General features: G+C 43.5%; 1 protein-coding gene across 5 annotated transcripts in view; it reads left to right on the plus strand.

Annotated features, from left to right (window-relative positions):
* FAM20B (FAM20B glycosaminoglycan xylosylkinase) overlaps window positions 1–13,099 on the plus strand; it is a 39,567-nt gene extending 26,468 nt beyond the window's left edge. For all 5 annotated transcript variants that reach the window (XM_056815591.1, XM_001365799.4, XM_016429973.2 and 2 more), the window contains 4 exons: window positions 3,027–3,198; window positions 3,440–3,631; window positions 6,543–6,602; window positions 8,936–13,099. In XM_056815591.1, coding sequence (XP_056671569.1) covers window positions 3,027–3,198; window positions 3,440–3,631; window positions 6,543–6,602; window positions 8,936–9,167 — 656 coding nt within the window. In that variant the 3' untranslated portion in view covers window positions 9,168–13,099. The remainder of the gene's footprint in view (window positions 1–3,026; window positions 3,199–3,439; window positions 3,632–6,542; window positions 6,603–8,935) is intronic.
* The last annotated feature ends 4,704 nt before the right edge of the window (window positions 13,100–17,803 follow it).

Genomic DNA, 17,803 nt, shown 5'->3' on the forward strand with positions numbered 1-17,803 from the left:
TTTAAGCAAGGAAACAACAGAATTAGAAAAGTAATCTAATGGCTATTGGGGATGCCATTGGTAAACTGAATTGGGGAAAATTAGTCAAGAGGTATGACAGATAAAAAGAGTGGTTGCCTTAAACTGTGACCGTGAAAATATAGTTTCAAGACAGTGTCTTGAGTTAAATCAAAATTAAGGTGGTCGCCATGGGAAAATTCCCAAATATTACATATACCCAAGTCAGCTGGGTTTTATAGAGATTTTAATTAATACAAATTAAGGAATTAATGAAAGGGAGAGAGAGAGTAAGAGGAAATAATGAGAAAAGGGCTAGGTCAGCCTAGGCCAGCCCAGGCCTAAGCCCTAAGAGAGAGATCAGTCAGTCTTTTATCCACTCACCACAGGATTTGTCCCAAGCAAGATTCTAGTGTTCAGAGAGACCCATCAGTTCAGTTCCTGAGCTCCACTTCAGCTTCCAAGGCTGAATTTAGCTTTGGCAAGCTGCCCTCCTCAGAGAGAGGTCTCAGAGAGAGTCTTTTTGCTCTCAGCTTCTGACCTCCTTTTAAAGAGAATTTTCTCCTATGTCACCTCCCCTAAGTTCTCACATCTACCAATCACAGTAGACATTTTCCAAAGGACAGACCATTCTTAATTCACACCCGAGTAGACTAAAACCTCACACCTCTTTTGTTAAGCTTGTCCCTTGCTAGTTTGCAAGTTGCCTGACCTTCATAGGTACTTAGCACCTTCCTAAAAATAGACTTAGCTTAAGGCTTTTGCTTCACTATAAGTATGAGTTAAGTACTTTTTCATTGTTCAGTAAAGAGTTTACAACTTTATCTTCCCCTAAAGTATGCTTAAGTATGGGTGGAGTAGAGTTCTCACATTCCTGACTAAGTTCCTTCATTGTTTAAAATGGAGAATGGTCTTAACCAAACCTTATGAAATAGGTCCTGAGAATTTTTAAGATTCACAGAGGCTAGTATAATGGTTCAGTTATGAAATAATACCAGAGCCTTTGGGAATGCCCATTTGGGAGGTGGAGGAACTGACAACAGAATCCCCCCCAAAAAAATAGAGAAGTCAGAGGTAAACCAGGAGAGTTCATTGTCACAGAGCTTTAAGGGGTGGAGCAATGACCATCAACAGTGTTGAATTGTGCAAGGCATCATTCTCTGTTAAGTCTACAGAGAAGGTAAAAGACTAGATCTCATCTTCTCAAGAAATAAAATCTAGGCAGGGAGAGGGCACATACATATGATAGGTAGGCATACCCCACATAGAACATTTCCCCTGCTAGTGTCATTTAAATTTTTAAGAATTTATCATTTTTTCATTTATCTTTTTTATATCACCCTCATTTCTAAATATGCCCCTTTCCCCTCCACTATCCAGAAAACCATCCCTTATAACAAAAAACCTTTTTTCTTTATTTTCATTTTAAGCCCCTACCTTTCATCTTAGAATCAATACTATGTATTTGCTTTAAGACAGAAGAGCAGTAGGGACTAAGTAATAGAGGTTAAGTGACTTGCCCAGGGTCACATGTATCTGAGGTAAGATATGAACCCAGAATGGGAATCTCTGGCTCTCACTCCACTGAACCACATAGCTACCCCTAAAGTTATTTCTTTTTATAATGTATCTCCCCTTGATGAAAATAGTTTTTTTCTAATCCTTGTAACAAATATGGATAGTCCAATAAACCCTATTTCTGCATTGACTATATTAAAAAATGTGTTTCATTCTGCATTTTAAGTCCATAACCTCTGGCAAGAGGTGGATAGGATGTTTCATCTTCATTCCTCTGGCCCCATGGTTTGCCATTATGTTCATTAGCATTCTAACCTTTTTCAAAATTCTTTTCCTCTGTAATGTTGTTATTGCATAGATTTTATGCCTAGTTCTGCTCACTTCATTCTGCATCACATAAAGGTCTTTCCAGTTTCCTCTGAAACTATCGATTTTATCATTTCTTATGGCATAGTAATATTCTATTATATTCATAGGCCACAATTTGTTTAACTGTTCCCCCCCCCAAAAAAAATAGACACTCTTGGCTTCCAGTTTGGAACTATTGTGAAGTGTTGCTATACATATTTTCATACATATAGGTCCTTTTCTTCTTTCTTTGATTACTTTGGGGTAGAAGCCTACTAGTCATTTACCTGAAATCTGCCCACCATGGCATTCCTACCTACTTCGTTACTCAATTACTGATAGCTCAAGGAAGGCAGCTCTGAGTATTATGCATCCCTATCCCTTACAGACCTCTTAATGTAGGTCATTTTTAAAAAGACTATTTTCTCATCTTTATTATCCAAAGTAGGAGATGACTGGAAATAAAGTTTTCTCTCTTTATTTCTTCCCTCTTTCCCTTCTCCCCAACTTTCCTCTTTCACCCCTCTTTCCTTCCTTCTTCCTTTCCTCCTTTACCTTCTTCCCTTTTCCTTTCCTTCTTCCCCAATTCCATTTTTTCCTTTTCTCCCCTCTTTCCTTCTTCCCTTCCTCCTTTGTTCACTTCCTCCCTTCTCTCTTTTTCTCCCTCTTCCCATCTTTCTGAATTCTCTTTTCCCTTTCTTGAGAGGTAGTCAAACACAATGGAAAAAAACATTAAGCTAGAAGTCTGGAGGAAGATTTTTCTCCCTCTCCTCTCTACTTCCCTGGCTGGTATTGTTTCCAAAACTTACTGCCACCTGTAATATTGTTTCACATAATGTGTTTGGTTTTTTTGTGAAATCAATTGACAGATAGTATATGCTTGTATTTTAGAGTATCAGATAGTTAAATAAGTCTGAAGTACATTTTCAACAAGCCTTAAATTCCTACCATGTGCATGACAGTTTGAGATTTGACCTGCTTGGCAGTCATGTATTATTTAAAAAAAAAAAAAGAGGACAAAGTTTATTTGTCTTTAAACCAAATGAATGGAGTTCAGGATCTTTGTTCTCATTATGGAGCTATTTTATGATTTTTTTTAGGGGGTGAATTTGAGGTTTTTCATTTTTTTGACATTATATTTGGCCTCTTTCTCTCTCTCTAAGGTAACAACACTTGCTTTTACGGGAAGTGTTATTATTGCCGAGAAACAGAGCCTGCATGTGCAGAAGGAGACATAATGGAGGGATCTGTTACACTGTGGCTTCCAGATGTCTGGCCTCTGCAGAAGCACCGTCACCCTTGGGGCAGGACTTACAGGGAGGGGAAGCTTGCCAGGTAAAATGACTAGAGCTTGGGGGCAGGCTGCTAAGTAATTCCATCTTGGGGCTTGGTCTGGTACCCTGCTGCTTTGTAAGCTCCTGGGGTTCATGTGCTTAGACGATCAGAGTCTTCAGAGGGCTGTGGCAGCCAGGTGTGAGCCTGCCGGGCAGGGACTCTGTCTTCTCTTTGTTTTGAACAGTGCCAAGCACAGTGTTGACGCTCAGTAAATAACCCTGGTGATGCTGCCTGCCTCCAGGTGGGAGTACGATGATAGCTACTGTGACGCCGTGAAGAAGACATCTCCCTATGACTCTGGCCCCCGGCTCCTGGATATTGTCGACACCGCCGTCTTCGATTATCTGATCGGCAATGCTGACCGTCATCACTACGAGAGCTTTCAGGATGATGAGGGCGCCAGCATGCTGATTCTCTTGGATAATGCCAAAAGGTGCGTATGGGTCCTGGTGCTGAATCTCTCCAAGAGTGGCTCGTGGATGCCCAAGATGGGAAACTAGACCAATGGCAGCAAAATGTCATTAGGAAGAAGTATAACAAAATCAATAAAATACAATAGGACATAGATAATGTTCATTTGTGATTGTCTAAGTCAATATGCAGACCACGTGGATCCCCCATTTGAATTGGATACCACTGCCCTATAGGCTACTTTTTGTACAGCAAGATGGTCGTCTTAATGTCATTTGAGTGAGGGCATTCAGGGAGGATAGAAACAGGTGAGGTCTTGCTGCTCCTAGAAGGAAGCAGCAAAACAGTAAAGCCCAGCGGGTTTTTATAGGTTCTTCTCTGGATCAAGTAGAACCAGACACTGAGGGAAAGGGGCCTGGTTCCGAGACACAGGTTCAAGGACTGAAGCTGCTTCATGGCAAGGGGATCTTGGGAGGAATTGATGACTAGTGAATAGTCAGACTCCCCGCCTGCAAGATAATAGGTTTTTGGCCATGACCACAGGCCTTGCTTTGGCCAGGTCACTCGGGAGCTTGGAACCTCTCCTAGCTTTTCTGTTTAAGGGGGACAGACAGACTACTGAGGTCCTTATAATAATGGGATGCTTTGGCAATAAAGACTTCTTTCTCTGCCCTGGAGATATTTAAGGGGAATTAACTTTACCCATTACTTTGGTTTAAGATAGAACCCCAAGTCCAGAGATCTCCAAACAATAGACTGGCTCTCCCAAAAGATCTCAAGACTTTACCTAATGGGATCTCTCTAGGCCTCAGGTAGGTGTTGCAATGGATAGAGCACAGAAATCAGAAAGCCCTAAGTGCCAGTCTAATCTCAGATATATATTACTAGCTGTATAACCCTGGGCAAATCATTTACTCTCTGTCTACTTCACCTTCAACTGTCAAATGGTGATGAGCACCTCACTCCAGGGCTGTTGTGAGGATCTAGTGAGATAATATTTGTAAAAAGTGCTTGGCATACAATAAACCTTTCTTTCCATTCTTCCTCCCACTCTCCTCTCCTCCTGCCTTCCCTCTTTCCTCCTGCCTCCCTATAAAATGAGAGAGCTGGACTTGACGAAGGTCCCTTTCGGCTCCAGACCTATGGTCCTCTTCTCCGTGGTAGGGCGAGTGAGTTATCATCTCACCCCTAATTAGAAACTTCCCTTCCAGCCTCCCTTCAGTATTCCTGCTTCTGTTCAGAAATGGTCCTCTGCCTTTGCCCTTTCCAGACACTCATACTTTCAGTGAAATGTAGACTAGCTCTTCCAAAGGCTGGGGGCCCGCTCCTTCTCCAGTGGGCCTGGGGCCTGGGGCCAGAGTGTGTGTACGTTTTTTCAAAACTAAAAGTGTAATGGACTTTCCTGAAACTTCTTCAGCATCGGATTTCATTTGTCCAAAGGTTCAAATAATTTAACACCTGATTCAGTCGGTGTTCTCCATTTGACTCTTATCGTGACTGTCTAAACATAACCCTCTGGCAAGCAGGAGAAACAGGAACATCGATCTGTGATTATTTAACGGGAAAGCTATCTCTGTCGTTTTCTTTGGCTCCAAGGCTATTGGGGATAAAGAGAAGCTTGTTCTCCCCCTCCCCCTATTTTTTAAATTTGGGGACTGAGAAGAGCCTAGTTCTGTTTACTCCTCCTTTTCTCCCATGGTTTGGAGGCAGCCCTCCCCCTCGGTGGTGCTTACTAAGTGGTGGCTACAATGAAATGTTTGACTGGAGCTCAGAACATCCTAGGTCATTGCTATGGAGGGGACGTTTCAAGCTGCCATAGGGAATACACTAAAGCTGCTCCTTAGAAAGGAACGTTTGCTCAGGGTAGCGAGGTGACTCAGTGGATAGAGCCAGGCCTAGAGATGGGGCATCGTGGGTTCAAATGTGGCCTCACACACTTCTCAGCCATGTGACCCCAGGCAAGTCACTTAACCCCATTGCCTAGCATTTGCCACTCTTCTGCCTTGGGGGTGATACGTAGTTCTGATTCTGAAACAAAAGTAAAGGTCTATTAAAAGAAAAAATAAAAGAAAAGAAAAAACAAGAGTGCTTGCTCAATATTTGCCAATGGTGCCTCCATCTTGTACAGGCCACCAGAGGCCCAGTGCTCTGTGAAAGATGGCAGCAGCCAGAGAGGGAGGGAGGGAGGGACTCGCCAGCATTGCCGTTGCTTCTCTGCATTTTTGCACCCTGATCAGCAGCCCTGCGTCCCTTGGACCTAACTATTGCTATCAGATTTTCACCTAGCAATCATTGCTGTAGCTGTTTTATCATTTTATGGTACATATTGTGCTGGGCATGTTATAGTGTGGCCAGAGGCTGTTCCCTTTCCGCAGCAGAATGTGGAGAATGTCTCTTATGTGGTCCCTCATCTCTGCCTCTAAATTCCCTGCCACGACCATTGGAACACAAATGCTCAGTGTATGCTGAGAATGGGGCTCTCCTGAGCTTCTGTGCCGTAGGGAGTGTGCCCTTTGGGAGAGGAAGTACGCTGGCAAGCAACGGGACGGCCCTCTCCCAGCTGGCATTTTGGGGTAAGATGTGTTTGGCTGTGGAGCCTTCATTTTTCCCCTCCCTTTTTTTAGCCCAGCTCCACATGGAGTTATATCATTCAGGTACCATACGGCAGTGGCTAAGCACCGTAGATATCTTGACAGGATACAGGAGTCTGGTGCATGAGGGTCATTTTTGTTTGTCAGATATGCCAGTACTGGCCATGGGGGTGCGTGTGTCTGACTGGTCATGCTCTGTTTGTTTTTTAATTTAAGCGATTGGAGCTGGTGTGGCATGAAATTATCTGGGATTGGTTTTGTATTCTTTATAGAACTTGCTACAGTTGGGAAGAGTGCTGGCTCTTCTGGAGCTAATTCACTGCGTTCTCATTTATTTTTCAGCTTTGGAAACCCTACGCTGGATGAAAGAAGCATCCTCGCCCCTCTCTACCAGTGTTGCATGTGAGTTAAATACCCCTGAGATGAGGACTGGCATTGCCTGCCTCTGTCACAGTGACCCAGGCAGGACAGACGCCTCCTGAGCCACAATTCTGAGATAGAGGTTTAAGGCAAAGCCAAAGGCAATTTTATTTTCATAGTTTTCCTATTTGATTTTTTTTTCAAAACAGCTCATATTAGAATCAAAAATAAAGTAAGAAAAGGCTTTAAAATCTTTTCCTAATTTGTCATGTCAATTTGAAATTTCAAGACAATCTAGTAAGACTTAGCTCCATAGAGAATAATAATAATAGCTAACATTTCCATAGCATTTTAAGGTTTGAAACACTTTACATCTGTTATTTCATTTGATCCTAACACCACCCTGGGAGGCAGGTGCTCTTCTTATCCCCATTTTACAAATGAGAAAACTAAGGGCCCAAGAGAGGTTAAATGCCTTGCCAAGATTCTCACAGCTAACTAGGAAATATCTGAGGCAGGATTAGAATTCAGTTTTTCCTGACTACAAATTCCATGTCCTCTCTATTGTACCACCTGTATGCCTCCTAAGGTAGATTCGGAGTATTACTGATGGTCAGCATTCTCCCAGAAATCCCGTTGTTCCACAGGACTGGACACAGTAAGCAAGAAATCTCCTTTTTCTCTTTAAAAGCAATGGAGTTATTAACAACTGACCATTGGATTGTCCTTGGCTTTGGGTTTTCTACAGACTGGACAAAGCAAGGACACAGACTAGCCCTAAATGTATATCTGGTTTTAGAAAAATGTTCCTCTTCTCAACTTTACAAATATGTTTTTTCTGACACTGTGGGAAGCCCCAGCACAGGGAGTGCTTTGCCTGTGTATGAAGGATGAAAAGAGAGCCTCAGCTGGGAGGCTTGGAGAGCCCAAGGGCCGGAGCTTCTTCACTGATTCTGTCACTGAGGACTTCTTGCCCTTAGTTAAGTCAAATTGTGTGGGTTGGTTTGAGAACCAGCCCCTGACATGATTTGTGCACTTCACAGTCCATGCAAATATTCCTAGAGTTTCAAACTGGCTTACAAATGTATTTTTGGAGCATAACCTATTTGTAAGTGAAAGACTCCCTCTATGTTGAAGAAAACCATACAGGAAAGATTTTACTTCAGCTCTATCCATCAACAAACATTCAAGGCAACTGGGCAGCACAGTGGATGGAATGCCAAGCCTGGAGTCAGGAGGAACTGGATTCAAATCTGACCTCAGATATTTCTTAGTTGTGTGACTCTAGGCAAGTCACTTACCCCATTTGCCTAGCCCTTGCCCTTCTGACTTACAATTATTACTAAGACAGAAAATAAGAGTTTTTTTTTAAATCAGCAAGCTTTCATTAAGCATCTCTGTGCTAGATTCTGGGCTCCCCTGAGGATCCCTGCCCTCCTGAAGCTTACAGTTCTTTCATTGAGACTGGAGCGTTAGGGCTTCGGAGAGGGAGGTGTAGTTCTAGGTATGGACAGAATCAGTACAAATGGCGCGAGGGTATGAGTAGCGGGGGTTCTGGGAAGGCTTGTTGGTGATGCTTGAGCTGACTGGAAGGGAGAGCTCTCAAGAGGCAGAAGTGAGGAGGGCTTGGAAGGAAGGGAGAGCTCTCAAGAGGCAGAAGTGAGGAGGGCTTGCCACAGGCCTGGGAGATAACCGAGATAAAAGATAGTGTCGGAAGAGGAAGAAAGCCAGTTTGACTTGGCTATAACCTGTGGGAGGCATCTGTGTAATAAAGCAGGAAAGGTCCGTTGGAGCCAGCTCACAAAGGACTGTCGGGGCCCCCCAGGAGCTATTGGGGGCAGCGGGGAGCCCCAGCAGCTCTTCACTGGCCCTTAGCTCCCTCCTTCCCTGGGAAGTGGCCACATGACCCCCAGACCGATAGAGAGGACGCACCTTGAGCTTCCCTTCAAGCTTAGCTTTGCTTTGGCTTGAAGGGCTGGTCTTGTTGCTCGCCTTAGAGTAAACAAAAGCCCTTCCTAGTCTACCAGCATTTGTCAAGAGCCTGTTAGGGCCAGACGGAAAGAAAAGGGTATCCTTGCCCTCAAGAAGCTCCCTTTCATGGGGATTCTTTGTGTCAGCAAAATAAGAAAGGAGGAGGGAGCTAGGCAGCATGGCGGATAGCATGCCAGACTTGGAGTCAGGAGGACCTGGGTTCCCATCCTGATTCAGACACTTCCTGGCTCTATAACTATGAGCAAGTCACTTAGCCCTGCTTGCCTAAAAAGCGGTGCCCTGGGAGAGCAAGCTTTGTCCCTGATGAGGAGCAGAAAGAAGGTGCAAACATGTGGTCCCTCAGGCTGGTCTCCAGTGACCTGTGCTCCTCTGTTGTTTTCCAGAATTCGGGTCTCCACCTGGAACAGGCTGAACTACCTAAAGAATGGCGTGCTTAAGTCTGCCTTAAAGTCGGCCATGGCCCACGACCCCATCTCCCCCGTGCTCTCCGACGCCCACCTGGACGCCATGGATCAGCGGCTCCTGGGCATCCTGGCCACCGTCAAGCAGTGCACGGATCAGTTTGGGACAGATACTGTGCTGGTGGAAGACAGGATGACTCTCTCCCACTTGTAATTTTAGTGGAAAACAAATGAAACTTCTTTTTACAAATGATAGAAAAACAGCACAATTGATTCCAAATGGATGGATGGGAAAAGATGGAAAGCCCCACGCAGTGATCTCTGGTCCTAGGGAACGGGGTGGCTTGGGGTGGCTCGTGTTTCTCCCCATGACGAGCTAAAGCTCTGACTAAAAGCTTTAGACCCCGAGACGTCCCTGCACAGCCTCCCGCGGTTCTGGCAGTGTTCTTTTTTGGTGTGCCACGTCTGTGTCGTGAAAAGCTTGATTTCCAGTTGTGGAGGCCTCGTGGGATCTGAATGTGAATCCAAGAATGGTTCTGGGGTGTGTGTGTGTGTGTGTGTGTGTGTGTGTGTGTGTGTGTGTGTGTGCGCGCGCGCGTGCGTGTATGTGTGTGTATGCACGTGTGTATACGTGTGTGTGTGTGTGTGTCACCTGAACCCTCTCGTCTGCCTTCCCTCCTTCGCCCTCGGGCCCGCTCTTCTCCCCACTCAGCATCTAAAGGGACTTCGGCCGGCCGGCGTCGGGGTGCAGTTTGCGTAGCTTTGCTCTTAGTGAGGAAGGTTCTGAGCTCCTCGTACAGAGCCGGTGGCGGCCAAGAACAGCACAGCCCTCCGCAGCTTTGGGCCTCTCCCCCGCTGCCCTTTGCAACAGCCGCGAGCCCTGCGGAGTCGGAAGGGAGGGCAGAAGCCGCGGGTGCCCCCGATTGCAGGGAGGTTAGCTTGCTGGTATTCGTGACTCCTGGAAGGTTGCAAGAAACGTCACCGTGTCCCCCGCCACCTCCAGAATGAAGCCGGTCTCTGAAGCAGACCTTGGGCTCGCTGACGCCTCCTGAGCGTCACTTCGCTCTTGCTCCAGGCAGGCAGATACCTTCCTGTGAGCAGGTGCCCACAGGCGAGAAGAGCGGATGGGCGGAGGCTCTGCACCTCGAAGGCCACAGCCGCGTTGTGTCGCAGGCGGGATCAGACGGCCTCCGAGGGATTCCTCCACTCCAGGCAGGGCTTCCTTTGCCGCCGCCTGAACTTGCAGAGATGTGTGATGAGGGGCCACACGAAAGCTTAGAGAGAAGCTTCGGAGCCTTTCAAGACGCGCTCGCCTCCCCCTCCCGTCTCCCCCTTATTCTCGTCTTGCGTCCTGAACTTCCCCCCATTCTGGCTGTGTTTCCGGAGCCTCCAAATTCTGTGGCACTTCCGCCGGCTTGTGTTCTGAACACACAGCTCCGGACGTGTGAGGCAAGCGGGTCTGGGGCAGGGCTGGGTGCGCATCCCTCCTAGTTCTTCTGCTTCTAGTCCTTATTCCTTTTCCAGGTTTATAAACCCTTGGTTAGAGACTACTATTTATATGGTAAAAGGGAACACGTCTAATCCCGGCCGCTGGAAATCAAATGAGAGCGATCAGTCTTAAAACCGATTTAGGAGATTGAAGGGCCAGTTTTCCGAGGAGGAGAGACACATAATGAGAGACCCTCTGGCGGTATCCCGATATTACGGACGTCGGGCACTTCTTTTAATACCTTATACGCATCTGAGACCAGGACAAGAATGGGCTATGAGGAAAAAGGATCGTGACACGTGAGGAGAAGGCAAATACTTGCAGAGTGCCACCATTGTGTCAAGGGGACAAGAAGCCTATTCCAGTTTCAAGATTGTTTACTGAGTGCGTCCAGGAAAATTCTCCCTTTCGCCTGAGAGTCACTTGGATAGCACCGATCCTAAAATCTCGGGGAGAGCTGCAGAGGTAGTCAGATCTCAAGACTGTTTTTAAATCAAGCTTCGCTCTCTGTGATAAATGCTACTTTCATGCTCTACGGATACAAATGAACAAAAGACGATTCTGTGTATCCTTCCAGATACACCTCTTGCCTTTATGAGGTTACACTGAAATCTCGCCTTCGTGAGTTCTGAAAACTTGGGAATTTCATTCTGGTTGTTGGAAGTAAATTATTCTGCTAAAGAAATAAGGTAGAAAAAAGAAGTGACTTGGTTAAAGTGGGTCTTTTTTCCCCCTCAAACATTGCTTCACTTTCTTATTAGAATAAAGTCATCGTTTCCTTTTCCATTTCCTACCGCACACAAATGCATAGACCTTCAGATTTAGAACCAGAATAGTATGTAAAGCTAGAGCTTTATTGCTAGAATTTTTATAATAAAGCTAGAGCTTTATTGCTAGAATTAGGTTTGTTGATCTTCCATTGGTGTGCAGAATGTGGCCCAAGTTAGGATTGAGTGGAATTGAGGATTCAGAATAAGCCAGTGACTCCAAATGCCACAAACACTAAATTCACCTTATAGAATAAGATACCTTTTAATCGTAATAATAAAATGCCTTTGAACTCTGGTCCATTTTATTAGGATTTTGAACTGCTTATAATCAGGTTGTATTTAATTCAGAGCATGTATGGTCCTGAGTGTTGGGGTTGCTGACGTCAGCCCAGGGCACATTTGAAATAAAATTCTAAAGCTAGAGTAGACAGATTACATTTTGATATGCCCCCTCACAAAGCCAGATCTTATTTTAAGAGATTTTTTTCTGATTCTTGCTTTTTGAAACCTCAGTTTTTAAGTTTAGGGAAGTGTTTCTGCAGGTTTTATTCTAAAACTGCTTGTTAATGTGAGGTGTTGCTTACATTGTAGTTGAAGAAGTAAATAAGTTAGCACAAAACGGAGATTACAGGATAGGGTTTTATTTGCTTAATCAGTGGTTCTCAACCTTTCTAATGCCGTGACCCCGCAATACAGTTCCTCATGTTGCAGTGACCCCAAACCAAAATATTATTTTGGTGGCTACTTCCAAACTGTAATTTTGCTACAGTTATGATTCAGAATGTAAATACCTGATATGCATTATGTATTCTCATTGCTACAAATTGAGAAGTTGAGAACCGCAGCCTTAGATCGTATCCTCCCAGTGAGTCATTCTCTCCCTGTTCATGCTTAACTAAAGTTAACGTGCTGCATGTCAAGATTTGAAAATTAAGAAGGGAATGAAAGAACTGATGACTGGACTGTTAATTCTATGCAGATCTTGGAAGGAAAAATAGATACTGTACATGGAAAAGATAATGGAATGATTTCAGGGTGTTATCAGTCAGCATGACTCATCTCCTGCTAGAATTCTTTTTTCTTTTTTCCAGTGCAAAGTTCATTCCCTCTCCCTTCGTCCCCCATCTCCCATACTAATACACCATCGTGGTTTTGTCGGCTAGTGTTTTAGAAACACTAGTGAGTGATCACACCCAGAGAAGAGAACATCTGCTGAGATATTAAACTTTCAGAAAGTTGATTTGGTTGGAGACAGGGTCTTGGGTAAGTCCTCTTCTCTGATGGAGATATAAACTGCCTCATATAAAATGAGAGGGTTGGTAAATGTCCCTAAGTTCTAATTTTAAGTTTCAGAGTATAGGCATAAGAAAATTCCTGCATGTCCCAAGCACAGTGACAGCCAACAGAAGATGTTTTACTTTGGCATGGCCCATTTGCTGGAAAAACTGAAACTGAGGTGGAGAAAAGATCCTCCTCCAAGTCCTTGAGAGTAAGAACTAGGGCATGGATACCCAACTTTTCCCTTTGAGATACTGACAAAGAAAAGGAGTTGGGAGAGAAAGGAAAGAGGACCAGAGACTGAGTGAGTTGAGTCATTATTCATTCAAACGAATGGTGGGGTGAGATGGAGTGGGGTGGGGGATAATTTATTGAGAAGGTAATTTATTTACTAACAGCAACTTGGAAGGGAGAGTAAGAACTCTTCTTGAAGCTGCCCAGAAACTCCAACTGCACAAATAAAGATCATTCTTGGTAAAAAAAAAAGAGAGAGATGCTCAATAGAACAAGAAAACGAACATCTCCATTTCTACGTGTGTTCTGTTGGTTCAAGTTCTGAATCATGAAACATGAAGTGAATAAAGATTTTGATAAGCAACCTCAAACTCATTTCTCTCCCTCTCAGGATGTCTCCACTGGTTTCTGTTGTTTTTTCCTACCTGTTTCTTGAGATAGTAAGCAAGGCAGTTGGTTTGTTCTCTTGCACCATTTTCAGTGCTTTATAATGGATAAGACTATAAACACACTGATTCCAAGAGGACAATTGGAGACTGTAGCAGTGGCCGGGTGTGTACTATGTCTGCTTTCATGTATTCTCTAGTTGATCTCTAGGATCAGCTCCCAACTGAAGTGAAGCCCACAGGCCAAGGTTATGGAAGGTAACTGGAGTTACCCAGATCATAACTACTTGGGTTCCTGGACATGTCACCCAAGAGATCTAAACCAAGTGGCTTTTTCCCATGATATAGCCTCAAAACAAAAAATTATTCCTGGGGGTAAAATGGAAAATAACTAGCATTGGAGGCTTTTATGAGGCCTCCATCAAGATTTCACTCACTGAATTAGCTTTCATTTGTACTTGAAATGTATGGGAAAATTCAGGACTTGTGTTTACTCTATATTGACTCATCTGTAGTGGGATCAATGTAAGCCCTTTTCCTGTGTCTAGACTCCAGTCATCAATCATCTCCCAGTCACAATGTCTGCAAAGAAAAAAGCTAGATATACTGGCCAGGAGGGAGGAACTCTTTTGGACTTAATCTTTTATTCATAAGGACTTGTAAGGAACAGCTAATCTTACCTGCTTCTGAATATTGTAAGCTGGAGGATTATCTTTTAACACTTGAGGATTGATACAATTGAAGCATGAGAAAGTACCTGAGCCTTAGGATGCTACAGAAATTCCCTGGCAAGATAATTTAAGAAGTTTATAAGCATAACTTTTATAAAGTGCTCAAAGGTTTTCAAAGCACTTTACAAATATTTTCCTCATTAGTATCCAGAGGTGCTATTTATGATGACCCACTTTTGCAGGTGAAGAAACTGAGGCAGAGTTACTAAGTGACGCCCACATAGCTAATAAGTGTGAGGTTACATTTGAACTCAGCTCTTTCAATTGCCATGCTACTTAATTGCCTCTACAAAGACAACATTTGTATTTACATTGAATAATTGAATATTGAGTACGTACTCTCTGATGGGCCCTTTGGGAGATTCGAAATAATAGCTGATATTTCTTTACTCCTTCAAGGCTTACAAAATGTTTTTTAGGCATAAGGTTATAGCTCTGGAGCCAGAAGGGATCTTACAGGCCATCTAGACCAGCTCCTCTTAAACTTTTGATTCTCAGAGACCCTTTACACTTCCCATTTCCCAACTGTGTTACTCTGGACGAGTCACTTAACCCCCATTGCCTAGCCCTTACCACTTTTCTGCCTTGGAACCAATACACAGTATTGATTCCAAAATGGAAGGTAAGGGTTAAAAAAAAAAAGAAAGCATATGCATAGACTTGTAAAAATATTTCCATTAAACCCATTATGTGTTCACATGACATTTTGATGAAAAATAACTTCTCCCAATCCAAAAAACTCCAAGTAATGTCATTGTTTCCCATATTTTTGCAAATCTTTCATATGTGGCTTAACGGGTGGCAGGGGGTTCTTGTGTCTGGTTCTACATTCAATCTGTTGCAGTGAATGGCTTTGGTTACAGTATAGGAACAAAGTCTGGCGTCACACAAATGTCATTGGAAAAAAGGAGTATTTTCATAGGCAAAGAATGTCTTAATATCATTGAGAAAGTTGCTTTGACCTCAGGGATTCCAGGGGTCCACAGTTCACTCTTTGAGAAACTGCCCAATCCTCTCGTTTTCCAAATGAGGAAACTGAGCCCCAAGAAAGGTGAAATGATATCCTTGCGATCACAGCCCGTAAGTGAAAGAAGTAGGTTTTAAACTCGTATCTTTGGACTCCAAAGCAAGCCCTCGTTCCTTTCCTCACACGGACATGTCGTTATGACCTCATTTGAGCCTTGCCATCACCCTGTGAGCTAGGCACCACAGGCAGAGTAAGCCCATTTTATAGCAAGAGAAAGAACCAAGTTCATCGAGGTGACTCACCCACAGTCACACAGCCAGTAAAGGGAAAAATTAGCATGTGGTCCCAACTCTTGAGCTCACAATCTAGTAAAGAAGGGAAGATGTTCACAAGTAATGTGGCATGATACATGATGTTTGATGTGGCAGAAATAGCATAGCCTTGAAGAAATAACCTGAGTTTTTGTAGTGACCGGCGTATCTACAAATTCTGTACTTCAGTCCCCTCACTTAGAAAATGAATATAGTATTTACACTAAATGCAGGCCTTTGTTGTTTGATTGTTCAATTGTGTCCGACTCTTCAGGACCATCCACAGGGTTTTCTTGACAAAGACACTGGAGTGGTTTGCCATTTCTCTCTCTGGTAGATTAAGGCAAGCAGAGATTAAGTGCCTTGCTAGAAAGTGTCGGAAGCCAAATTTGAATTCAGGACTCTAAGCCCAGACTCTATCCACTGAGGCATCTAGCTGCCTCGCCCATAGGGTGAGTTAGGAGTAAAAATTCTTTGTAAACCTTAAGGTATTATTATAGAAACGTAAGACGATTGGAATCAGAAACCCAGACTCTTGCCACCTAACCCTCAATATAAAACCTTGTGATGTCCCAAGTATCCATTCTCCTCCCAAATGTTGCATAGAAGGGAGCCACTGGTTTGCAGATCGTAAAGCATCAGAGACTTATTTCAGGATAATGCTATTGACTTGTTTTCCCACAAGAGGGAGAGAGCATCATTTAACAGTCTCAAAAGAAGCATGATTTCCCCAAAAGATTATTCTCATGTCAGTTAACTGTCTTCTTTTTTTAAATGTATTTGTTTTTTGTTACATTAAAATTCCCAGATATCTCTGTCCCTCCCTGAACTAAAGAAGATATCATTAGACCAAAAAAAAATAGACTATATAGAAAACGACAATGTCTTGCTTGTTTGGATTTCTCAGTCCTTTCTCTGGAAGTGGATGTCCATCAGTCATTCTTCAAACAATATTTCTGTTGCTGAATATAATGTTCTCTTGGTTCTGCTCATTTTGCTCTTCAGAACTTCACATATGTCTTTCCATGTTCTTTTAAAAATTAACCTGCCGGGGGCAGCTAGGTAGCTCAGTGGATTGAGAACCAGGCCTAGAGACGGGAGGTCCTAGGTTCAAATCTGGCCTCAGACACTTCCCATCTGTGTGACCCTGGGCAAGTCACTTGACTCCCATTGCCTAGCCCTTACCACTCTTCTGCCTTGGAGCCAATACACAGCATTGACTCCAAGATGGAAGGTAGGAGTTTTAATTAAAAAAATAAAAATTAAATTAAATTAACCTGCTTGTCATTTCTTACTGCACTGTAGTGTTGTATGACAAGCATATGCCACAACTTCTTTAGCCATTCGCCCAATCGGTTTCCAGTTCTTTGCCCTCTTTAAGCTTGTTAGAAGATGTATTCTTTTTTCCAAGGTCCTCTTGAAAGACCTGGAGCTGAAAGTATTATATTTTCATGGGAGAGATTAAAAAACTTGTTGACCTTTTGTGATCAGCTAACTCCAGAAACTATGTCATGTCTGTAATAACCCCTAGATGGCCCAAGAGACTCGGGAAATTGGAGATTCATGCAAAGAAACAGTAGCTCAAAGTGAGCCCTGCTGGTACTGAGTCTATAGAATATGAATGCTTTTACAAAAATTAACCCAGGCAACTCATTACCTCAGTGGTTAGAGCTGGACCTGGAAACAAGAAGTCCTGGTTTCTAATATGGCCTCAGATGTTTTCTAACCCCCATTGCTTAGTCCTTGCCCCTATTCTGCCTTTAAACAAGTACACAGTATTGATTCTAAGACAGAAGGTAAGGTTTGGGGGGGAAAAAAGAAAAGAAAAATTAACCAAAGCTAAACTGACTATTTATGATGTTAAATAAAAAGAGAAGATTGTAAATAACTGTGAAAGTGGAGCAGCTGGGTGACTGAGTGAATTGAGAGCCAGCCCTAGAGATGGGAGGCCCTGGGTTCAAATATGACCTCAGACACTTCCTAACTGTGAGACCTTGGGCAAGTCACTTAACCCACATTGCCTAGCCCTTAGCACTCTTCTGCCTTGGAACCAATACTCAGTATTGATTCTAAGGCAGACGGTAAGGGTTTAAAAGAAAAAGAAAGTGTAGACTCGCAGTTGAAGGTTTGGATATGATTAATGCATATTTAAATTATCCCACTAATGGGCATGATGAAACAGTAACCAAGTAGGTTTAAGGCAGGCTGACCTCTCTATCCCTTTCAAATCTGTGCAGTGAAAGACTGAACTGTGTGAGCAGCTCACCAAAGTACCTTTACTGATGGCACCAAACAGCGGGCTCAGGCATCTGCGTTTCTACTTTTAGCAGCAACAATTCCCTTCTTAAAATCCTGATTTGCTCAGAACCCTGAGAGCAGCTCCCACCTTCCTCTTACGTGTTTCATTTTGCTCAGATGCTGAGTAAATCCAAGTGGAAGCATCACAAAAATAAGCAATTGGCAAACCCCTTGGGTGTGTTGAGTTCTGCTCCTGGAATGCTGTCCCTTGCCACAGAGTTCAAAGACGGTGTCTTAAGAAAGCTCAACAATAACAGACTTTTCCAAGTAATTTCTATTCTTTGGACAAGTTCTCTGATTCCGTGAACTCTAATACTAATACTATCCACTATGCCTTCAGGTAGCGGATTACATTTTGCAAAAGGAAAAATGGATACCAAGCCCCA

This window comes from Monodelphis domestica, chromosome 2 (genome assembly GCF_027887165.1).
Source record: "Monodelphis domestica isolate mMonDom1 chromosome 2, mMonDom1.pri, whole genome shotgun sequence".
Lineage (NCBI taxonomy): Eukaryota > Metazoa > Chordata > Mammalia > Didelphimorphia > Didelphidae > Monodelphis > Monodelphis domestica.